Source organism: Sceloporus occidentalis, unplaced genomic scaffold (genome assembly GCF_023333645.1).
Source record: "Sceloporus occidentalis isolate IW3139 unplaced genomic scaffold, rSceOcc1.0.p SCAF_27, whole genome shotgun sequence".
Classification (NCBI taxonomy): domain Eukaryota; kingdom Metazoa; phylum Chordata; class Lepidosauria; order Squamata; family Phrynosomatidae; genus Sceloporus; species Sceloporus occidentalis.
The window spans coordinates 9,145,444-9,171,594 of record NW_028317007.1 but is presented as its reverse complement, the minus strand read 5'-3'; the positions used below and the strand labels follow the sequence as shown (position 1 = coordinate 9,171,594).

General features: G+C 38.7%; 1 protein-coding gene across 1 annotated transcript in view; it reads right to left on the bottom strand.

The window, feature by feature from the left end:
* LOC149299908 (FERM, ARHGEF and pleckstrin domain-containing protein 1-like) overlaps nucleotides 1–26,151 on the bottom strand; it is a 67,429-nt gene that overhangs the window by 14,402 nt on the left and 26,876 nt on the right. The window contains exons 2-12 of the mRNA XM_089485860.1: nucleotides 16,050–16,154; nucleotides 15,170–15,212; nucleotides 15,008–15,086; nucleotides 12,516–12,613; nucleotides 11,776–11,890; nucleotides 11,241–11,388; nucleotides 10,506–10,601; nucleotides 9,330–9,493; nucleotides 8,458–8,526; nucleotides 7,728–7,832; nucleotides 6,273–7,495 (exon numbers count right to left, since the gene is read on the bottom strand). Coding sequence (XP_089341986.1) covers nucleotides 6,273–7,495; nucleotides 7,728–7,832; nucleotides 8,458–8,526; nucleotides 9,330–9,493; nucleotides 10,506–10,601; nucleotides 11,241–11,388; nucleotides 11,776–11,890; nucleotides 12,516–12,613; nucleotides 15,008–15,086; nucleotides 15,170–15,212; nucleotides 16,050–16,154 — 2,245 coding nt within the window. The remainder of the gene's footprint in view (nucleotides 1–6,272; nucleotides 7,496–7,727; nucleotides 7,833–8,457; nucleotides 8,527–9,329; nucleotides 9,494–10,505; nucleotides 10,602–11,240; nucleotides 11,389–11,775; nucleotides 11,891–12,515; nucleotides 12,614–15,007; nucleotides 15,087–15,169; nucleotides 15,213–16,049; nucleotides 16,155–26,151) is intronic.

Here is a 26,151-nt window from a genome sequence, read left to right as displayed (position 1 = left end):
ATCTAACAGATGGAAGAAAGCACCTGCCTCAACTCCAGCCATTGGCATCTTGTTCACATTAAGAACTAGGGCTTCCCCTAGAAAAGAAATGTATAGGCAAGGAATGCTTATGTGTGTACAAACTGGTAGCCAGTAATGGATATCACATAGCAGGTAACGCCATTTGTAATTGTTTTGTTCTTCCTTGTTATCAATCATTCCAACGCAGAGTAAATAGTAAACTGAATAACCAGATATGTGGCTTTTCAAGTAAGTATAGATATTATATCGCAGGTTTTCCAGGTTAGTATCTTCTCTAATATTACTTAATGTGAGCTGGGAAGGGTGATTCTATCCAGGCACATGAAATGTCCTTCAGACATACCCAAAAGAGCAAGCGTTATTAGCATAGAAGCATCTGGGAGAATTCATACTGGATCCACCGACTAGCAAGTTTAGAGAGAGCGCTATGCCAGGAGACAGCCTATACCGTTTTATGTTTTGTGTAGCACATCAGGGGTTAAAGACAGTGTGTACAGCTATCTCTAAAAATAAAATATTAAACTCAAACTTCATCGTGAAAAGTACGAAAGAACGGGTCAATTTTATTCACTGTAGACCACAACATTACAATGAAAAAGCCCCAAAAAGGATAGAATTTGAAATCACAATTCTATAAAACTTTCTTCTAAACAATACATTTTTTTTTAACCCATTCATGCACAGCACCATGGAGCGGGAGCTCCAGTTTAATGAAAATCGAGGCGTGGTACGATTGTGACACAGGACTTCTTGCACGGTACCTCTTCGTTTCGAGTACATGCACTACATCTTCTGTTCACAACCAACACTCAGTAAGCTATGTTCCAAACTTATTCAATTTACTCTTGCAAAATTTAAATTTACCCTTCTGGAATTTGGGTTTCAGGGAACACAGATGGTTTTAGTTATATATATATCGGGTTGATAGAATTTAGAATCATTCTTTATGCAAACTATCGACACAGGCTTAAAAATGTAAAGACCTTAAAACTGATATATTGTGGGTTAAAGGGATCTAGAATACGTCCACAGAGAAATAAATATTACGCTATATAAATATCATACTAATTGACATAAGATGAAGTGAAACTCGCATTTAGATTTTGCCAAATATTTATGACTGCATCGTTGAAGTATTACTTATTTTGATAGACTACCTGTCTTAAAATACCACCTAGGTCCTGTTCAAGTTATAAATGGTAACTATCTTTATAGGTCATCGGCACATTTAACTTCCTCTGGCATTTGTCAATTGGATGTTACTAAAAGCCCATGTTAGTTCCACAAGGGTAACAGGTTAGGACACCTTCATAAACAAATTTGAACCTGGGAAGGGGGTTCCAGGGAACAAGCATTAGTTCAGAAAGCAGGATGTTCCACAAAAGCCCAAATCATAACACAGCCGTTATCTCTGAAGCCGCGTCAGGGTTTCATGTGATCAGGAAGCGGTTCATCTTACCCAGTGACTATGAAATGATAACATCTGGGCAGCGGGTTGACAGAAGCAGATAAACAAATGACAGTTGTACAGCAAGTTGGATAGTGTGTTAATGTCCCTGGAGTGGGTGCATCACATGCATAGAAATCCACAAATCCGGATGATACAAGTGCAGCCAATTTAATCACATGCTTTATAATGCAGAATAAAAGACCATAATGTCAACACCTTGGGCAGCATCCACGGCTCATAGCGCAACACTAGCTTTTAGGTTTTATTTTGCTTTTTAATCCCTTGTATATATATATATATATATACAAATATATTGTAAACCCAATATTTCATGAACCAGTGCTATAGTTAACATACAATTATAACCCATAGTCTACCATACCACAAGCCATTGTTGCTCTATAGCCACAGATGCTGCCCAGTTAAACGAAAAAGGGAAAAAAAAGTAAAAAAAAAAACAACCTCCCATCAGCAACAGTGAACCTGGATACAAAAGAGAACAAGCAAGACTCACTGCTCCCACCGGCTCCCAACACATACCCTAATTGGTTATTGGATTTTTACTTTAAGTGAGCATTGAAAGGTTTAAATAATTACCTGTATAAGCTGAAACAGGTAGAAGGCCATACTAAATGTATTTCATTGGGAGTCTGGCAGACTTTGATCATTACTTTTATTAATTAAAACAGTTAAGAATTGCCTTGGCATAAAAGCAATTCTATTTTCTGCTCCAGTACATTTCAAATCAGTGCAGGCATTCTTTAGTTACTGGAGCTTGAAAAATAAAACTTCTGTCAGTTTAACTCCCGCACCAGTCACCGCAAAATAGAGAGCATTCATCAGCACGCGGCTTGCACATGCTCAGTAAAATGCCTAGTCTGGTCAATGGAAGAAGTAGCAGCCAATCAAATGCGTGCTATCTAAACGCTGATGCTTTTGCTAGCGTACATGTGATTGGCTGCTTCCATGACTTCAGTGAGAGGGCTGCCGAGCATGCGGAAGAAGCTGCCTGGTTTCACTAGAAGCAGCCTAGGGAGGAGTTAAAGGAGACAGGAGGCTAACTAACTTGAGGAAAGATGGAACGCGTGCTATAAAATACATTGGCGTCAACGCAAAATCGCAAAACTCCACAATGCATTGTTTTTAATGGGTTTAAGGACAACCCATTGTCCTTAAGGGGTTAAAACTTAAAGCTAATGAATGTGGCTCAAAAATGTGGCCCAAATTTACCCAAACCTGGTTCTAAAAGTAGACATGAAATGCAATAAGAACAGGGTCACTGTTGCAGCATGGGTAGGCATCTTTTCCTGCCTCAGTGCCATGGATGACCACAAGGAGATGCACGGCCCACCTCTCTGACACTGAAACGATTAGCGCATAAAAAGGTATTCAAAAGCAAACAAGATCCAGAATAATGTGAGTAACAGAGGATAACACATGCTCGAGGATAAACACAAGACAAAGATATTCCCAATCCCACCTGCTTTCGAGAGAAAAATGCCATCCAAAGCAATGCTTCCAAATACAGAAAAATATCCGCATTCAAAGTTAACAAATGACAAAAATGAGAATGAACTTCCCAGAAAAGTAGATGATAAAGAGGGGTTTATCTTTAAAAAGGGATGAGGTAGAAGCAGCAAATGCAGGTTGCGTGTGCTGTGGTGCTAATGCAAGATGGGATTCTTTTCAGTAAATACATAAGTTTTTCTTTAGTATTTTTAGTTTGCAATCAACCAGCACAAAAGCTTCCAAAAATAGAGGGTTTCCTCACTCTGTGACCCTACAGATTATTGTACATATTGTACTGACTGGCAGTGCCATACATGAATAGATATACTGGCATAAAAGCCCTACGGATTACTAGGATCATTTTATTGCACTAGAATTAGATATACAGCAAAATATCAGAAAATGTTAATTAAATAACCTGGGAAGAGAATCTAGAGTTTAAATATTCCGATATGTTGATGGCTCATGTACAAGCTCACATTTATGCGATATTCTACCTTACAATCATGATTCCAATATGAGGACAAGAAGCTCACAGTTGACTGGATGGAAGTAGTAGATGCTAGAGTCCCAAAAGTCCACACAGGACTAAAAGCATTAAGGACTTGAGTGTTTGGTCCTGTCCAGAAGCAAATATATCCAATCAAGAAGCTGTCATGATACCAAACCGGGTCCAGCCAGACCTCAATGCACATCTTCGCTCTTACCGACTATTCTCATAATCATGAAAGTTCTCTAGCCAGAAACCATCAGGCATTATGCAATCATTTTGGTTTTCTTATGTTAAAAAATAATGAATCAATCAATGGACACCTTTAGTCCATCAACCAACATAACTCAGCCAATGTATCAGTTGCATTCCAACTCTCTATGTTTCTGCTTTCAGAGGTACATTGTGGAAGCGTTCACATGTACTTTATAACACAAATCGACTCTGAATATTTAGGTATCAATCTTTCTTACGTTGGTTGCATGTTATTTTCAATCATTGGAAGAAACAGGGAATCACATAACATGTTGCACTGGAAGGCAGAAAACATCCGATTCTTTTTCAAGCATGAAAGCACTTTAAAACTTACATCATTCTCTTCAAAATAATACTCTTGGTGAGAAGAGAGTGCTTGGACACCATCTTTTTATTCCTTATAATGCATGTTCATGGGAAGGCTGCACAGAATAAAAGAGGCCAGAATTGCTACGACTAAAATTACAATTACAAACACTGTGTCTGGCTTTGCTGCCAGGTGGGCATTTTTTGGTCAATCACTAATGCCTACTTTCTTCAATATCATCTCTTCTACTACAAGTTGGTTAAGAATGAATGCTATGTTACGCAGAAAAGGTTAAAAAAAAAAAATTGTGACTTTAACCTGTATTCAACACCTCTTCAAAAATAGGCCTTACTAAGTCTACCCAATGCTGGCAGTACAATGCAGGCAAGACTTAGTAAGTTACATGATTCCTCCATAGCAACGATCTTTAAATGACGACGTTTCTGGAGCTTTGTACTGAAACCCTATTTGGTGAGACTCCAAGGTGGTAGGGGCTTTGCTGCTCACAAAAACCTGATTAAATACAATGTACAATACCACACCGCTGTGGTGGGCTCTACGATATCGACAAACTAGATGCCATGTACAGGAGGCTTTCGCAAGATTTATTCCAGCTAGCAAGCAACCAAATGCAGGAGTTGGTGTTGGAAACAATTTGCCTAGGGCGATAGAGACCCCAGAGCTGGCCCTGCCACCACTCCAAGTAAGCACTCAAAACCATCTTGTTACGTTACACTCTAGTTTACAACACGTGGAGTGCGGACCTATAGAATATATTGTTTAACTTAAGATCCAGATTATAAAAGGACTATGTGAAGACTACAATGAATGCAAATCTTCAGTGTGTGACCCACAGACACCGGAGTCAACTGCTTGGCTGAACCATAAAAAGTAATCTGTGAATTAGCTCTATGGACTTTAAACATGTATACTTATGTTATTACATCAGTTGTATTATCTAGTCAATCAACCATTTTATATAAAAAGGTATGTTGATTCACATGTCATGGGATCTTTCAGTTTGCATTTTTTGCTAAAGGAAAAAAGCATGCACATACAGAACAAGTAAAGTAAGAGGCTCTTCCATGAATGCCCTGCTTCTTGAGATTTAGTTGAACATTCTTTTTTGGAACAATAACTAGGTCTAACAACTGTCAAAAAAAAAATTATTGGATCTAAACACGCTAAAAAGAAATATAATCGTGGGTACCACACCATGCATGCAAGACAACAATCAATTCTAAATGCGGGAGAGAAATATATGTAGCAGTAAATGGAAACGGTTTGCCTAGTTATGTTACCCAAAAACATTCATTCCTATGACCACATGGCAAGTGAAAGGAACGTGTGTGAATATATATATATATATACACATATATATATATATATATATACACATATATATATATATATATATATATACATATATATATATATATACACATATATATATATATACATATATATATACATATATATATATATATATACACATATATATATATATATACATATATATATATATATACATATATATACACACACACATATACACACACGCCAATTTGTGGATCGAATGTTTAAAACAGTAAATGCTATATCTGTATAAGTTGTAGTGCGGAAATATCCTGTTCCTTGCATATCGTAAATGTAAAGTTACCTATTAAGGTACAGGCACTGTGAAGGTGTAGAACAATTGCAGCATTTACCTTACCAGAGGATCATGGCTTAATGTAGATTTCTGGCACTAAAGATTCATTCACCACCAAAAAACTTATTTTCATATGATAATCTTAACCTTTTTGAGTGCCACAGTTTGCACACCAAACACTGTCCCCTTTTTGGCACTCAGAAGGGTTAAAAGTAGGTGTGACATTATACTATCATCTACATTTACATTGAATTAGTGCAAAAGTAGGTCTATGTCTACCCTGATAAACTGAGGTTATCTTTAATCACTACTTTAAGTGCTAATACCAAAACTACAAAACATCTTTACAAAAAGTGTAATACTAAACTACACGATTTAACATATAACACAATTGCCTTTTTCCTAGAAAAAACTTAGATCAGCTTAAAGTGTTAGCTATTTCTACAACACTGCACCTCACTCTGTTACTAAACCACACTAACACGTACCACAGTGCGCATTCAGGCTCACTGCATGGAAATGCTTAAATGGCACTTTGCTATCAAAGTGACCAATTAGCAGCTGAAAACATGTGCCCCATCTTCATCACTGAAACTGAGGACTGTATCATCCTCATCATTTATCTCTGCATATTCTTCCAGCTGAAGGCTACCAAAAGATAGGTTATTTCTAGGCATAGGTGAAGACTTTAAGACTATTGGATTACCATACACGAGAGGGTGACTGAAGGAATCAACTACATCTGAATCGGTATCGCTAGTCTCACTCCCACTGCTGGTTGAACCATCAACCATTGGCACAGCTCCCACATGGTCTTCCGCCATACCTCTAGAACGCAAGACTGGACTGTATTTAGACTGCCTACCATCATACACCCCATTTGACAACATTTTTGCTTCCAACTCAGCCATTTTGGCAAGATGATGAAGCCTTTGCTCTTCTGCCCTGTGATCTTGTGCTGGTGTTGAGGTTATGTGACTTAAAATAAAGGGATCGGTTTCAGAACGATTATGGTACACTTTCTGTAGTTTCTGAATGCCTTGTTGCTGTAAAGATGGACGGACTCTACTATACCCATAACATACACTGCCATCATCATCTTCTAGATTTCCGTTCTCACTATTGTAATTGTATCCATTTTCTGGATACTGGTATTCAGGTCTATTAAAACTCATATTTGGACTTGATCCCTTGCTACTAGGAGGAAAAGGAGTGGCCAAGGGACTACGCCTGTCTGGGCTGTTGAATATTTCATCAATTAAAGAACTGTGCATGGGCATTTTGGGACTACCCCCTGCGTAAAACGATGGGCCAACTGGCTCATCATTAATATACTCTTCAATAATGTTAGATGACGACCGGACAGAGGATATTTGCTGACGCAGTTTAGTACGTTTCAGATATTCATCTGTTCGGTAGACTCCGTTACTACTTTGGAAATCACCCTCATAATTGTCATTTGTTTGAGACTGGGAGCGGATTAAAAGCACTCGGTGAAGATCATACTCGCTATCTACATCACTGCAGTCAATGTAAGGTATAGAGGTGCTGCTGCCATGAGCAGCCCTGGATGCTGGACCTGTGCTTGGCTGGTGTGCGTTCTTAACGTTGTGCTGCGTATGGTCTTTGACACCATCTTCACCATCAATCTTTAGAGTTGCTCCCTCCTGTGCTCTCCTGTCCAGAGGGCTTTTCTTGGGAGACGGGCTCTTGCGTTGTACCGATGTATCTGCCGCTACCTTATCTTCTTTCTGTTGTTTTAAAGACTGTATCTCATCTGGCTGAGTTATTTGTGTTAATGTTATATTAGAACTCTACAGGAAGGAAGAAAAAAACAAACATAAAACGATATATATTACATATACACACACAAGTGCCGTTGCACTAAAGTATTGGTGAGAGTGTCAGCTGCCACTTTTCAAACTGTAGTCTGAGGAAGTATAAAGACAGGGAGATCCAAGCTTTGGGTACTATTTTGAAACACAAACTTGGAAATGCTAGCATTTGGTAGGACAAGTGGAACAAGCTATAAACCTATGGCTACGTAGGACAAAGGTGATTAGATCTACTAACTTCTTTTGTCACCTCCGGTATCTGATCAGGCGGATGAATTGTAAGACTTCTGATTGAGCACATTTTGCTGTGTTTCCTGAAAATAAAAGTATAAATGGCACACTATTTACTTTTTTCGTGTTTATGAATCACAATAAATGGGCTTATTCATCAAATAAGGAATCAGCATAAGAGCTGTATATTATTTAGGTTCACTTGAGAAACTTTGCTAGCAGGAAAGGCCTAGCCGGCCTAAAAGTCATCTCACTAACTATCCTTTATGCAGAACCAGCTCAGCGCTTCATCCAAAAGCTATTCCCAGTGCTTGGCCCTTCATGATGCATAGTCAAGTCAGGGAGTTAATGTACTCAAACTAAATCTCCAATCTAAAATACACTTCAAATTATGACATTTCTTGCACAGGTAGTTTAGTGTCATACATACACTATGCAAGTAAACATTAAAGTAGGTTTGAGATAAGATTGTTCTTGAATAGAGCAGTTTTTAACGGTTTCCCATGAAATCTATGTGCTAAAAAGTGTGTGAAAGCCCTCAGAAAGCACCGAGTTGCTCAAGTCCTCAAATAGGTCAAACAGGGTAGGTTGGACCTGGTATGATCAAAGGAATTTAATCAACCAGTGTCTGATCTTTCATGTGAAACCATCAAAAAAGTGCCTTTTACTAATAATAACGTGACACTGTTGCATATGTTGATTACTTACCTCTCAAATTGCACTTTTTTGTGCCCTCCTTCTTTTACATAGTCCAATACTTGCTTTTGAGTACGGCCACTGAAAATCCAAAGCATAATACTATAAATAACGCGCGCACACGTATCTTTGTGAAGTCTCGACGCAGTGTTTAGTTATGGGGGTTTACCACCTCCTGCATTACTAGACATACGATTTTGGGATCAGGAACTGTCTTCTTATGTGGAATGTGTTAAAAAGGTTACAGAAGATGCACCGGAGAAGACAAGGAAAAAAAAAAAAAAAAAAAAAAGTAACTCAAGCGTCCGAATCTTTTTAGGACATATGTGTTACACAAGTTACACATGACGTACAAGTAACACAACTTAAACGTGATACATACGTTACACAAGACTGTTTAGACAAACATATAATATGGCCAAGTTCCTTAAAGCTAAAACGTCCCGATTATACTGAACATCCCGAAGCAAGTACAAGCATGTTCAACACAGTGCCTAAAGGCAGAGGACTTAAGAACAGTGATGTGTGTTATATTTTTAAAGCAATAACAAATGTCAAGAGCTTTTGAAAGGAATTTGTAGGAATGCCATTGTACTCCTCATGCTACTTTAATTAAAAGAACATATTCTCAGCAAGATTTTCTAATTCCACAAAAAATGCCAAACAGTGAAGAAACTGGTTAAAAAATTAAATAAATAAAATTGGACATCAGGGGCACTATTTTAATATCAATATGTGTTAATATTAAGATTTCATTGAAACACAAAACATATAAACGGAAACCTAGAAAGCGATTGGTATTTTATTACTTGCTGTGTAAGTTTCACCGATATCATAAAATAGAAAATATTAGCTACGAAATACAAATAATTTAATTTACTCACCTAAACCTAAAAGATGAACCTCGGCTAAAAAGAACTGGTTTGGGCTTTGGCTTGGGTTCCTCAAAGAGCCTGAAGAAAGCGTGGTACTCTACACATATTTTCCAAAACGATTTGCAAAAATCCCGACTCGCCATCATAAACTCCAGAGTGTCCTGGTAAGAACTCTGTTAGAAAAGTGGAAGACAATGTGCACCCGGCCGCCTTTTCTCAAATACAAAACGATGTGATTTTTGCTTCCAAAACCTTAATTTACCCTATCGTATTACTAACTGCACTTCTTCGCTTGATAGTATACAGATACAAAGTGTAAACATGACTGTGCAGCTGTGTGCTAAACAATAAAACAAAACTTACAGACTGTTGTAGAAACACAAGGTAAATCTTTCCATAGATTTATATACCAGGCTTAAGAGAGTTAGACAGCAGCAGTAAGACTACAGAGACATGATTGCCTAATGTCTGGTCTGGAATGACTAATTTTAACTTGGTCTGGCCTAAATTAGTAATAACCTCACGATTTCTCATACGGAAATACACAGGTGAGGGGTTGTGTGAACGGTTCGGTATCTGCTTAAAAAACACAAAACAAAAATCCTCTTCTGCTCAGCTCAGGTTGGGCTTGTCATGGACACTTGAGATTTACAAGAGTGACATAGGAGCGAACCATAGTCTCCCTGAACCTATAAATACTTAAAGGTACTTCGCTCTGACACAGCAGTGTCACACAACATGAGGTATATATAGCGGTATTTTACAGGACACTGTTGTTTAAGAGCGCAAGAAAATCTGGCAAAGATGATATCTTTATTGGCAAACCGAAGAGTAATCGATTGTGAGATTTCGGGACTACTCAGTACATTTGATAATGTAAGAGACACAGCATTACAGTACAAATTAGGGATGCACCGAAGCGGAGCACATCGGCTGAAAATCGGCAAAATGCCAAAATAAATAAAAAAAAAATGTCTGAAAATCCAGTTATTTTCAGTTTCGGTGCAGAATTTTCATTTCGGTGCATTCCTAGTACAAATCTAAAATGTGCTCAGTTAAACAAGAGTGCAGATCTGATTCATACCTGTTAAGGGAGTTACAGATGTAACTATACAGAATGTAATTTAAACATTAAGCAAACAGATATTTAAAATATATATATATATATATTTTTTTTATACTTACGTTTGAATCTGGCCTTAGTTTTATGAGAAACCGTTTTCTCTTGAAACTCAACTTCCTAACTTTTGCCCAATTAAATGCATTTATCTTTGTATGGCCCTGGAAAGGGAACACAAACATGTTTCAATTATAGACTGAGGAATAAAGGATGAGGATGTTTTCTTTAAATGCTTATTTAACTTCAGGTGTATATCACTGGAGCATTAAAAGCTGTCTACTTTTACCCCATGCTTGCAACCCGTTAACTGTGTACAGACTATGAATATACTGCAGACATACACACACTCTTTGCGCACCCTATAGCTGGTATCAGCCAAAAAGGACAACACACAAAAGGGCGCAGAAAGGATACAGTCATTGTGTCAATATTCCGTAAAGGCTTTGCTACCCTATAAAATGCCTTAGCGTCTATAAACGTAATTACAAGGAAAAAACCTTCAGGAAACATCAGGAAGAAACCAGAGAGCGCTGAATTAGTGAAGCCAGTGCCAAAAGACACACAACCTCTTCTGTAAGGTAACGAATGGCCCATGGGGTGCGGAAGCCTACTCCCTCCTGTTCACTTACAGAAACAAATCTTCTAAAATCTCAAGCAACTTCACCCCAATTGTTTTTATATGTCTCGTCTAAATAAAAAAAGTCTAAACTGAAGGGAGGTTAAAACATTTAACCAGAAATTATGCATTGTGAAGGCAAGAGAATGTGGCATTGAAGTTACAAGAGTAACATGTTACATACCTGGAAAACAAGAATGCCCGTGTTGGCCACTGCCAGGTTAATCTTCGTTCCCTCTCTGTCCTTGGCTGGATGCAGTCTCACCCCATACAGCTCCAACCGGCGCGCAATCTCCAATAGCTGGAAATCAGACTCTGCTGGAGTCTGGCCACTAATATTAAAATAAAAAACATAAAGAAAAATAGCGATACAAAACTTAAAAAAAAAATAAATCCAAGCTTTTGCCGAATCAATACATTTTCATAACACTGTGCTCACAAAATTAATAAAAAGTTTACATCATTTATATTAAATTATTTCAATCTATTTGGAAAAAATGAGGCAGGCATAACAAGAAACAAAACTATTATAAGAAAGGCCAGAACTTTGCTTTGTTAGTTGCAAATTTATCAAGGCTTAAGCTATACTAGAGAAGCAGGGGAAAAACACGAAAAGGAACCATGGTGTGAATGATAAGATCAATAATACCTTGAGTTACAGAGCAAACCCTGTTAGATAAGAAAAACATCTACTGAAAACATTTCCTTACTAAACTTACAAATGGTTGCGGTGAAATTCCATGATTTTGTCTTCTAGTTCTTCTTGCTGGGGCATATAGGTATTTTTAGACAAATGTTCACGGTCAACCGATTCATCAAAATCTCCTATCTCGGCTAAAAAATAAAAAAAATTAGGTAAAAAGAAAGTAACATTTCCTTGGACCCCTATACAGACACGCACATACCGTATGCACATATAGGGGTGGAAAAAGATCTTATGAATGATTGCTGTATTTTTCTTAGGGTATTTCCTATTTATTTTGTGGTCAAATCAGGTGGGATTGTTTTTCACAAGGCAAAGGGCATTTGGATTATATATTTATGTTGGAGGATTAGGGTAACTGTATTCTGAACAAAATGTAGGCCTAGCTTTAGAAAGTGAATTATAATTAACAATGGAAAAGGACAAATATAGGAGTTTCACTTTCATGAGTCTGCTATTCTATCAGGTTCATTATTAGCCCTAGAGGTGGGCAAGCTGGGCTGGGCCAAGTGAAGCCATATCCTGGGCTCAGTTTGTCAAGCAGTGTGTGAGCTGATGTGGACATGCCTGCAACCAAAGGAAACCCAAGGGAAGTGATTTTGTGGATCTGTACAGAAGAGTAAAAATAGTCAGAGGAGTATGAGTTCTGCCAACACACCGTCATCTCCACATCAGCTCATCCACTTTTAATAAGTACACACAAATGGTATGGTAGAAACACAGTGTTGGAAAATGGCACACAAAGTGTTAACTTACATTGTACAATATGTGATATTAGGAGTGCAGCACTGCTCTCGTTACATATGAGCCGGCCCTGTACCAAGTCTTGCTTCACTTGCAGTGCAAAGAGGTACCTGCAGACGCACAAGGATTGTGATCAGTAACACGTTACAACACAGGCAATATCGGCTTCCTATCCGTGTAACACACAACCAATGTGGAGATAAACACTCCAACATTCTGCATTTTTTCTTTTAGCCATTCCTCAAACTATAAAATTAGAGAGACGCTTTACTTATCTGCCAACAATGATTGTATATTAAGCACTTTGTAAGTACTATGCATCCTTTTCCTTAGAAGAAGAAGAGGAAGAAGAAGTGCGCAGTACATACGTTGGCTGAAGTCTAACTTCCACAGGTGAGTTAAGACTCTGTGCTTTCATCCTTTGACATATTGGCAGGCATTGACACATTTCCGGCAGCCAATACATCAATAGTATTTATTATCGCATGAAAAATGTAAGAAGCATGTTAGTTGGCAGACTTGGGTGCCATACTGACAAGGGCTCATTCATTAATATAAGCTCCCACTCAAATTGCAATAGCCATACAAAGACAGTACTGAAGTCACAGACAAAACAAAGACACTGAAATGATCCATTGTCCATCAAGTCTGTCCCTGCCTAACCAACGCCGAATAACGTTCATTCAACAGAGCAAGAAGCGCATGGTGAAGTGGTCCGTATAAAAACTCATCATCTTTCAGGGATCTTGTAGACAATATGGTCCTTCAAAGTTATAGCTGGATATAAATGCTAATTGATGTAATCGGCTGCTCGATAAGTGTTTGTTCTTCACACAAATGTTTAAAAAAAAAAAAAAAAAAAAGAAGAATTTTCACAATTTTATAGCCGGCTAAAGGGGATGAGAAAATGCATTGCGCACAATAAATTATTTTTAACAGAAAAAAATAGCTTAATTAACCAATTCCTAATCTGTGAACCATCACAAGAATTATAGGCGATGCCGCTCATATTCATATAACTACATTTATTAGAACTGCCACTAGTGTGTGCTAGTTGATTGCCAGTCGGTATAATCGAAGATGTTTACTTTTTGTTTAATTCATTTAAAATCAGGAGGTTATTTTACCCCAAAATCCTTTAACTTTTCATTCCTTGTGCGTGCAACACAGCCGACTCAGTTTCATCAATGGGGATCCATCATTTTACACACACAGAAGAATAGCCAAATGGGGTGGAATAAACATGTGAATGCTGTGTATAGAAATTTAAGATGGCATGGTCCCATGCACATCGATTACTTTAACTAAAATATGTAGTATGATAATAAATATTAAAAGCAGGACCGAATAATAATAACTGAAAACCAAAACCCCTCAGTGCCATGCTTCCTGCAACCTTCCTTTGTTTTAGATGACTGAGCACGAGGCGTTATTGGTAGAAATTCTTTAAAAACATGCGGTTCCTCTGTAAATCCATAATCTTATGGAGATGTAGCACATTTAGCATTTGACCCACCAGCAAGATGGCAGCTATCGTACAAATCTTAACAGAAAATAGATCATTTGTACATTACTTGAGTAAAAAGGGAACTTAATAACCAGGTTATGTATGAATGTATGAATTAGGATCAGGGATAACCTGATGTACACTAACCAAGTTGCTCCCAGTGGCTTGTGGTGAAATAGCTATGTGTATTTTATTTTTAGTTATTTTTTATATTTAAAAAGACGCGCAGGAGCACATCTGAAGAGGTTCTGAAACAAAATTGAACAGATTTTCCTAATCTTGAGGGTTTTTTTTGTTTTTTTTTTAGCAGTTAGGGAAGCTGCCAGCTGGACCTTTTATTAGATTTCATAATCTGCCAATTTAAAATTCTTGCCAGCCAAGAGCCAGAGTTTTAAATGCTAGGGCCTTAAGTGCTCATTTTATAAAGACTGTTTTAACCCTTCCTGGTATAAATTAAAATGCAGAAACCAGTATAGGCATACAGTACGACTGCATGTTGAAAGGGTTACATCTGCTGAGACGTCCTTGCCAATGCTTCCTTACATATTTTGTTAGTTTTAAATCCAGTAGTCCAGCATTTACTCAATGCTTAGAAAAAAACTAGAAGAACAGCCATCTGTACTTGCGGTATAGCCCAGCTGTCTGGCACGAAATACATTTTACTGGGTGGTGCCGAAGTCTCGAGTTGCTAAATGGATCTTGCACCATTTGTATACGGACCATTCTTGCTTTATTCTATATAAAAAGTCTCCCGTGTACTTAAACATTCAAATTTCGGGAAATAGTTTGCTTTACAAAAATATTTTTTCCCAACTGTTTTGGGCTGCTTCTACCGGTTAAAGTTTCACATTTAAATTGGACACATCATCCAAAAATTCATAGATAATAAAACAAAACTACCTGAATAAAAATGTATAACTTTTGAATAACCAGTGCATATATATATATACATACACACACACTGCAAGCATACAATACATTATATAAGATCACTAACCTTGTTAATTCTTCTTGTAGCTGGGTATGGTCAGGAGGAAAGAACTTCACCACAAACTTCAAAACAACATTCTTAGGCCCTGTAATAATACCACGATAAGATAAACAAAAAGAAAAAAGCCACATCAAGAAGTATGACTACATCTTAATAATATATACTCACTTCTTATTTGCTTTACAATGGGTTTTATTAGATCCAGCCAAACCTAGAACAGAAAACAAGCAAACAAAAAGCAGTTGTAGTATTATGCCAAAGTAATGATGTCTTCACTGACCCATCAGGACTGGGGATTGACTATGGTCTCTTCTTGATAAGCATGAAACAAGCTTGCAAATTCATTTATAGAATTCCATTGCTTCAACTAACAGCCATGACAAGCATCACATGCAAGTTGTGGTGGTCTCCAAAGCCGATTCTGAGCAGGCCCTCCAAAAAGTTAGACATTGCAAACTGATCATCTCTACAATAAGTTTATTTTTCAAAAACAGCATGATATTCCCAGATTTTATGGTACAATAAGATAGATTCTTTTGAATGCCCCCCCTTAGTGAGTGACAGTTCCTCTATGAGAAGGAACCCCCCCCCATATGTCTCTGTTTTCTTAAGAGTTTTAAAATCACAAAAATGTGTACAGAAACAGCAGAAAGTGTGTTGATGAGTTAACACATTTTTCCTTGAAAACACAGCATTCTTCTAATCCTTCAATCTATCACTGAGTTACATAAACAAAAGTCTTGGTAAAGCTCGGTACCTCTGGCATCCTTAAAGCAAAAAAACATTACATACATTTATTTTATTATATAGAAAAAAGCCAAATATACAGGTTTTTTTAAATACAACTGTTCAGTATAAAAGGGTCTAAGATTAACACATCCTTAGCTAAATCTGGATGAAATGCATTTTAACACACAGAACACACAAATTTTAAAGCCAAATCATATAAACAGCAATGACATTTGATTTTTGTGGGTACAGTCATTTTACTGCACACGCGAATTAGCAACCTGGGATTGTATTAATATGTAATTTTTATTTTGCATACCATAATCTTCCTATGGTCCAGGAACTCAAGGCCAAAATAATCCCCTTCTACCAAGTTTAGATGGTTGCAGACAGCATCCAGGAGTGCTTTACCAGGGGCTCGGATCTGAAAAACAGAAAAAATTTAAAAATGTAAAAACATTGCAAAAAGAACACATTTCCAGTACAAGGTGTTTATTTCTGGAGACACAACGACAAGAAAGAACAAAGGTTGATTTTCACGTTTGACAGTAAGGAGCCAATGTGTATTTCTATACGCTGTTCATACACACACACAACCAGGAAGTCTGCTAGGCAGGGCCGGCCCTACAATGGAGCCGACTGGGGCAATTGCCCCAGGCGGCACTTCAGAAGGGGCGGCACTTTGCCGCCCCAAGCGGTTTTTTTTTGTTTTTTTTTAAGCGGAGGAGAGAGAGAGGGGCACCGAGTGGTTTTCGCTTACCCGCTCGGCGCCCCTCTCTCTCTCTCCTCTGCGGCGAGTTTCCCTGTTCGGTCTCGGTGCCGGCTTGTAATGCAGAGCGCCGGAAGTGACGTGAATTTCCGGCACTCAGCATTACAAGCCGGCACCGTGGCAGCACAGGGAGACTCGCCGCAGGACTCTTTAAGGGTAAGTACCGGTGTGGGGGGGGGGTAGATAATGCCGCCCCCCCCGGCGTCGGCGGGGGGCGGCATTTTAAACTTCGCCCCAGGCGGCGTTAAGTCTTTGGCCGGCCCTGCTGCCAGGTGAATGAGAAAATAAAAATAATTAAAAGATTAACCTACACAAACACCAAGGATACTGTATTTACTCTGTCGTATTAATTGTTCAACAAAGATAGACAGAAATATGAAATTGTTTTAATTAAAATATTAGTGCTAAAAATGATAGAACCCACAGACGTGCATAAGAAACTGAACACTTAGACAATGATCAGTTTTCTCTGGTCCCCATAATGATAGATTTGGTGATATCAAGGTAGGGTAAAAGTTGGATCTAATTATTTTTTATTTATATAGAGCCAACAATTTACGCAGCGCTTCTAACGGTACATATATTCAAGGGGTATAACAAGACGAGAATTGGCAGACCAATACATTTGGTGGAGAGAGCCCGGCTCGCAAGCTTACAATCTAATGCAAACATAGGGTTGCCACCTATGCCTGGACAGTCACTGAATAAAGATGTAGGTTCCTGGTCCTGGTTTTACCTTTATATCCTTGGAAACGCCGGGTCGGGGGCAATTAAAGTCAATTCTCTTTCCTTTCTTGTATCTCCTTTCTCTACAGCACCAACCAATTTAGTTGTCATCTGTATGAGTGCCAGGAAACTGCACATAGAGCATTTTGGGGACTACAACTCCCCCCAAAGAGCACCAGTTTAACTTGTAGGGATTTTAACATCAACCTAGTGCGTGGCAGATTTTCATTTTGTTCTATTTACATGACTCACGTTGTTCATAACACTTTTCAAATTCTGGATTTAACATTTAAACCAACATGTAATTTTCAGGCTCTATATTCATGCGTTAAAGATAAAACCATCAATTTCCTTCTAAAAATAAGGGGGGAAAATCTGGAGAGGGGACATATTTCTATCTTGAATGGGACAAATTGTAGGTTAAACTGTTTTAAGTGATAGGTGGAAGAAACAGTAATGTGATGAATACACCACTCAAATTGGCAAAATGTTTCAAGTTTCCAAAATGTTGCACTTTGACCAACATGAAAGACCCACATTTCCAGGCTCAATTTTAGTCAATTTTTAGTCAACTAAATGATCTGGGCATTGACAATCCTCTAGACTTTAATTTAAAACATGCATGGATCAAGGACTGGCTAAGGTCTGAGTGCTTCAAGCAGGAAGGATGGGCAAACTAGAGTTGCCAAATGGTTCTAATTTGCTACGAAATTCTGTGTTATTTTGTGCAGAATATGAACGACTTATGATTGACGTCATAAATGTGAAACAAGTGACATGGACATATTACACCGTCTAGTCTTCATTGGTTACAATGACTAAACTGAAGTTGCCAAATTTGTAAAATGTGAATTGAAGTTGCTTGTTACGCTGACCGAGCCATGGGCAGTATTTGGGATCTTACCCTCTCTTGAACAAGGCAAATTCAGCAAAAAGGAAAACCATTGCTGACAGCTAGAGCAACTGTAAAGAGAAGCTATATCATGCAACTAAGTGGTCTACATTTACCTAGAATGTTCTACTTTGGACAAAAAGCTCACTTATTATTACATTTCTACACATACCTTGGTATATGATTGACCTCTCGTAGTGTAACTTTTTTTTTTCTCAAACATCAGTGTATATGTTTACATATCTGTTTATATAAATAATAAGCAGTGGATGGAAGTATAATGGTGTAAGGCTCTGCTTTACTTAGCATACTAGATTTTTCTTTTTATTGCACTATATTGAGGATTGAATTCATAACACTCGTTTCAGAGGCTGAACAGAAATGCTTGATATTAAATTTCCTGTAAAGCAGGTAATAATGGAACTATTCAATCTGCTTGTATCCCAGCCAACATCCAATTTGTCCCACAGGGAGGGAAACACCTCCCAGGAGTCTTGAGCGTCAGCATAGGCTGCTGTGTGTTCACAGCTTCTTTAGAACTTCTTGATGGCCTCATTGGTCTCATTTTTTTTTTTAAAGAAATGTTCAACAGAAAAAGTACCCTCAGTAAAGAAGGTAGAAATTGATACAAAAGAAAACCGGTCTAACAGGTTTTTAACTTTTAATGGTTCGCTAAGCTCCAAAAACACTCGACAAAAAACCTACACCCTTCAGGACACACATCTATCCTCTTTCTGAACAGCCAAAGGGAAATATAATGCAGATTGTTGTCGGACAACACCTTGATTAGATTTGTAAATGGGATTGTGCGCAATAGTAGGTATTGTAGTCTAATAACACAGCATTGATGGGAGTTGCAGTCTAACAGCTAGAGACTACAGGCAACCCAATGCTAACTGAATGCAAGTGGAAGAATACAGCGATTAGTTTCTTGTTTCAGGTAGATTTGGGTTGATGTATAACCACAACCCAATCAGAGAACCAAGTGTCTCTTTTCACCAACATTGGCAGGAACAATAGGTACATTAAAAACCTGCATGCATTCTACACTACCGCCTGTCAAATGAAGGTGATGTGTTTTCTCTGCCTTCATCTAAATATCTTGAGCACCAAATGGATATAGTATTTTTTTTATTCAGCTGATACAGCGCTGTTGGATATGATGGCACTATACAAATCAATTCATAATAATAATCGTGAGTAGATATGCCTATCACCATGAAAAGTATAGATAAGTGGCACCATCCCAATTATTTTAGAAGAAATAAATATTGCTATAAGGTTAGCATAGGTTGGAACAACATGCTTATAAAAGGCAAGGCACAGATCATATGGGGTGCAGCAAAAAATATGAAAGCATTTGCACTACTATGCAGAGCTCTGGTTCTGACTCTAATAAAGTAGTCCATTAGCCACAGGACTACCTTGCCTTATGGGAAATTGAGCCAAACCATTGTATGTTTGCACTGCCCCCGACAACAGCACCAACTGAAACAAACAATTAAACATGCAAAGTAAGCACGGACACAAAAAGCATTGGCTTCTTGTTACATGTTACCACGGGTTGGCAATGTGTCCTTATACAGACACTGGCGTCATCACAAATCATGGAGTCTGTCACCGTGCCTGTGCCCTCCAGGGGTAGACTGAACTAAAATATGGAGGAGCAGGGTCGCTTGGGGATATCATTGCTCTCCTAACTTGGCCAAAACGAAGGGAACGCACCGTCCTACCGCGCTCTCATGCTGTGCGCCGGCTGTTGATACTGAGGGACATGATGTTATATCCCGGCGCTCAGTACTGAAGCCGCGTGCACAGATTAAAGTAGCACTGAAGCGATGGTTTGTAGTATCCAACCTTCACGCTCCAAGCTACTAGGGGAACTATTTAGTATTTAGTGCTTAAAGAACTGTGCAACTGAGTGATTGATTCCCTTTATACATGCCACATACTGCAGGGCAGAGCTTTACACATGAAAAAGCATGCACGTCCTCAGAAACAGGGCTAGTATGCTAACCCCAAGATAAACTTATTTTTGGGACCGATGCTACCTGGACCATGGAGCGCATGGAAAAATACACAAAGAAACAAAAGAGGTTAAATAATAGATTCTGTGAGAAATGTTGTAACACTATACCTCCCAATCAGTGGCGTCGGCAGGGGGGGGCCCGAGGGGGCCATGGCCCCCCCTACATCATGCTGTGCCCCCCGGTGTGCCCCCCCAATTGAAACGCCGGCTTTTTTTTTTTTTTAATAGACCCGGAGGAGAGAGTGAGAGGCGCCGAGCGGTTGCTGAGGAATAAGTTCTCAGCAACCGTTCGGCGCCTCTCACTCTTCTCCGCGACCGCGAGGCCTCTTCCTGGTTCGCAGTGCCGGCATTTCAAGCCGAGCGCCGGTATATGTCGTCATATCCGGCGCCCAGCAGTGAAGCCGGCAGAACCAGGGATACAGAGACCTCGCGATCTCACCGCTGGACAAGCCCAAGGTAAGTGAACTTCAAAGGGGGGTTAGAAAGTTAGGAGGGGGTTAGAGAGTAAGAAGAGGTAGATAAGAAGTGAGAAGGGGTAGATAAGGATAGATTGGGAGGGAGAGGGGGTAGATAGGATAGATTGGGAGGGAGAGGGGGTAGATAGGATACATTGGGAGGGAGAGGGGATAGTTAGGATTGATTGGGAGGGAGAGGGGGTAGATAGGATAGATTGGGAGGGAGAGGGGGGTACATAGGATAGATTGGGAGGGAGAGGGGGGTACATAGGATAGATTGGGAGGCAGATGTGGTAGATAGAGAGGCAGTTGTGGTAGATAGGGAGGGAGAGGGGGTAGATAGGATAGATTGGGAGGGAGAGGGGGTAGATAGGATAGATTGGGAGGGAGAGGTCTTTATGGGACAAAAACGGTGTACGTTCAGCTGTTTGGGGACAAAGTTGACATAATGTGTAACTTAGGTGCTGGTCAGGTTCTATGTGGGCAGTGTGGACACCAGGGTTGGCTTTGGGGTGTGTGACCAGTGATCTATGCCTGTAATTTAGGGGGTTTTATCTATACCTTTAATGCAGAGTTTATATGTAATTTCCAATTGATTTATATCTGCAAAGCTGGGTTTTGTGTCATTCTGTTCATCTGTATCGGCTATATTTCCATACATTATTAATGTTTACCTGCAAATATAGGATTTGCATGTCTTATTCAGCTGATCAATACCTGGAGTGCTGTTTCCATGTGTTGATTATTTGATCTAAACCTTCAGTGCTGAGTGTTCATGTGATTTCCAGTTGATCTATACCTGCAATGCTGGGTTTGTGTGTTCTGTTGGTTTATACCTGCAATGCTATGTTTCCATACATTATTTATGTATACCTGCAAATACAAGTTTTTTTTTAATCTCATTCAGTTGCATGTGCTGTTTCCATGTGTTGTTTATTTGATCTATACCTGAACTACAGGGTGTAAGTAAAAGAGCGCTATGGTTTAGTGAATGAGGGGACAAAGGGACTCTGGGGATGATTACAGGGGAGAGGACCTCTCAATGTCACGGTGCAGTCAGAAGGAGGGAACACTGCACTGACTCTCAATGTCTTCCCCTGATCTGCAGTCAGTGTGGCAAATATATTGGCTGCAGGGGCTAATATTAATATATATCGGAAGCTGGGACTAATGTTTATATATATCGGCAACAGGGGCTAATATTAATATATATTGGCTGCAGGGCCTATTATCAATAAATATTGGCTGCAGGGGCTAATATTTATATATATTGGCTGCAGGGACTAATACTATATATCGGCAGTAGGGGCTAATATTAATATATGTTGGCAGCAGGGTATAATTTCTATGTATATCGGCAGCAGGGTATAATATAAGTATGTATCCGCAGCAGGGGCTAATATTAATATATATCCGCAGCAGGGGTTAATATTAATATATATCGGAAGCAGGATGTAATATTTCTATATATCTGCAGCAGGGTCTAATATTTATATATATTGTCAGCAGGGGCTAATATTAAATAATGAAAAATATCTGTCACTTTAGCTGTTATTTTGAAATCATATTTTAATCACGGTCTTTACTTCAAAGAGATAAGTGCATATTATGTAGTTAAAAATGCACGTCTAACGTGTGTGTGTGTGTGTATATATATATATATATATATATATATATATATATATAGTGTATATGTACCGTTTTATAATTGGCCCCCCTACTTTGGTCCCTGGCCCCCCATGTGCCCCCCCTAAATATGAAACCTGGAGACGCCACTGCTCCCAATAGTGTCTTCTGAATTAGCCCAACCCTGTAGAATATGGTGGATCTATATAAATCAATAGATAATAATATGGCGCTCAGGACTCGGAAGGTATCGTATACTAGTTATTGCTGTTTAGCAGTAAAACATGCAATTTGCCATTTGAAGCCCAAGTCCTTTCTGATGTGTTTTAGCCCAAATGGATATAATAAGACCCTGAAGAATAAGAGAAACAAGAACAGATCTTAAAAGCATTTAAATTATGTTTTCACTCCATGAGGTCACTGGTTCTGGAGAAACCATATAATAGTATCATAAAACCAGCTTTGTTTTCTCTGTAGTTTGCCTGTGGCTGTTCTCACTGAACAAAAGCACAGTCATTTGTTCCAAAGTATTCCACGCTGGAAGCTTTCACACACAGAAAAATGTACTGCAAAATGCATAATTGTACCCCCTATAGAATGGGAAAAAAACCCTACGTCACTATCACTTTTCAAAACTTTATGTATTGCATTGCCATTATAATAATACAATAAAAAATAGCCATTTGAACTATAACTCTATAGTAACGTGCTTTAGCTCGACAACGGCTAGAATACAACAGTTGCCACCGGACCAGTTAATAAACCTAATTTTGAAGTCTTGTAGTTGAATTAAAAGAACGGAATAAAATGTGTAAATGCCATAGTGACAGGATTATGAATGCCAAGTGGCTGCTCTGTGGCTCATAGCCACTTCCACGTATTCTCTCTCTGATATAATGACAGGGCGGACTACAAAAGGCACAAACATTTACACGTAAGGAACAGGGTTAATGTTTGGTTAGGGGTAAAGAATTTCAGGATCAGTGCACAGCTCTTTGACCGGACCCTAATTAGAAAGAGAAACAGCCCCAGGCTGGGCAACACTGAATTTGAAAGTGCAGACTAGTAATTAATCCGGGCCATACATCATTGTTATATCTATAGCAACTGGATGTTTTCACGTATTTAACAGTTTTTGTTTTCTCAAGAGATCAATGTGATATGTGCACAGCTAGCAAAATAAATACACGTGAAAACTGGATAATTGCACTATAGGGGCTGGGATAATAAATTAGAGATCAATTCAATGTCCACTAAGCATGAACAAAGAACACAAACACAAATAATCAACACATTACAAATAATAATCTGCTCAATTTATGTACTTACTACTTGCCACAAGTCAGTTTGTTAAATGTCTGCCCTGGTCCACCATACGCGCTATTATGGTAAAGTGGAAGCCTATAGAAATAACAGCTTAGACTACCTACACGCTCACGGAACAGGGCTTCAGAATGCTTAAAAATTAATTGTCTTCTGTAGCATCACTCACTATAGAACTGCAAACTGCCTCTGGAAGCAAAAGCGAAGGGTCATTTTCAGTCACAGACATCTTAGACAATCGTATGCTTCCAACTTAATGGGAACAATTCGGGGAAGGCCCTTTCCTGTTCCAGCATGACTCTGCGCCTGTGCACAAATCAAGGTCCATAAACACGTTAGGCGTGGAAGAACGGTATGCGCTGGGTAATTCTTGCTTTTTGTGGACTTATAGGTCATTGTTATTCTAATAGCAACCCAGAAATCTGAATGTTTATGCCTTTTTAAGTTATATATTTATTGTGTTATGCATATTTGCAGGTTCTGGTCAAACCTTAGGGTTGAGCAGCCCCTCCGGCCACACTGGTGGCTCATTAATGGTGTCCAGAGAAGGCTTTAAGTTGCTTGGGAGTCTCATTTGGGTTAAAACACAGTGCAGTCCCACTGATGTGTCTCCTTGGTAAGCAATATAGCCATGAAAAATTAGATAGGGCTTGGGGTACTTTGACGTAGTGGCAGGGCTAAGCAATATATGGCTATATAGTACAACAGAATCCCCAATATTTATGCCTTCGATAGATGTGTTAATGGTATTCAATGAGCATGCGCTGAATTCTCTTTGTTTTGTATATTAGTGTTTTAACAGGACACCAACATGGATATAATAATGTAAGCAGGTTTTCACAGACCAGTAGATAAAATGAACAAGCGGCCTCATTCCTACAAGAACTTGAGGAAATCATTGGCTAAAGAATAGCATGACCCCTCTTCCATATTCCCTTTTACCAAGAATCTTTCAGATCTTTCTTTTTAGTGCTGAATACCCCTTATGGTTTTTGAGGAGAAAGCCCTCTTCACCCTTCGAGCATTCCAACAGAATTTGATGGTACTATAATGACATTTGACATGTTAATTTGCCACATTTTGGTGCATTAGCAGACATAAATAGATGCTTTGATACAGCATTGAGATTTGTGTAAATATTATTCCTTCTTTAAAAAAAAAAAAAAGATAAAATAGTAACTTTGCTTCATTTTCATTTCTTCATCCCTTTGAGTAATAATTTTGCATCTCAATTTCCTTTTTAAATGAACAAATAAAGAGATATCTTCAAGCTGTTTTAAATCTTCAAAAGCTATTTTCTTTTTTTTCATCAGGGAACAATTGGAGCTCTGTAGTTGTAACCAAAGATACGAGCTCTCATCATCACCCTTAAGGCATATTAATATATACTGGCTTTGATCCCTGCAATGTGTGTAAGATAAATGAAAACCTACAATTATGTAAGAATATGACAATGGCAAGGTTTTTCTTACTAGATGACACATTGAAGCAAATGTGTGTCAAATCCCATCCCATTCTAATTAGATCTTTTTTGGGATAAAAGCTCATGTTATGTCTAGGATTTGGGAAATATATGTCTAGGATATGTGTTAATCAGAGAGGGAGCTCGGTCAACCAAGCAATGAGTTGGTTTTTTTTCACTTGCAATACTTTATGTGACCATATTGTATGTCTGCTGATCTTAGGCCACAACTTTGTCAATTCGATTGACCATGTCTTGGACTATAAATTGCTTCTGCCTCATGACGATATGTATGGACTTGGCAACTAAACTGTGTCACAGGGCACACCTGACCCTGATGAATTCAATACCAATTACGAACCTCCAGATGCCCTACATCCACCCTCATCCTCAAGTTGTTGTAACCAGTCATAGAGAGCCTTTAGGAGGCAGCTAAAAGCCAGGGTTTTGATTGTAGTGTTGTTGGATAATAACTATATATAAGTCAAACAGGGAAAAACAAAAATCATAACCGCTATGTGAACTATGGTGTAGAAGAAGCTGAAAGTAAAGAAAGAGAAAAAAAAAATATATATAAAAAAGCAAAAAAGACACTTCACATCTGGCATCCATCCTCTACTCATGTATGCTAATGTGTATATGTACTCAGTTTGAGGAACTAAAAAGATCTTGCCAAAACAGTCTGTGATATGGTTTCATTAGAATGCCCAGAGGTAGTTATATAGTAGTCATGGCCTGCTATATTTGCCCTTGCTGCTTCATAAGCATGTCTTTGATCCACTCAGCAAAGGTAATATATGTGTGTAAAAAAAAAAGTCTGGGATAGGTACCTGGAGGTCAATTTTAACAATTAAAATTTGATGGCGGTCATCCATCTAAGGAACGTCCTGGAGGCTTTGCGTAGGCTTGTAGAAAAAGTGTGAGAAGTAATACATTGGAGTATCAGATCACGGCTTAGTTTGGTCTGCCACTTGATGTACCGAGGTGGAGCCCTGACTATGCCTTTCCAGTAGTTGGGGGGTCATGGAGGTACACCATTCTATTACTGAAAGAGTAATAACGTTCTTCAGCCAAGATTAATAGCATTTCAGAGTGGAGAATGGATTCATTCATTCGGTCCTCCATCCAAACAGAAGCAC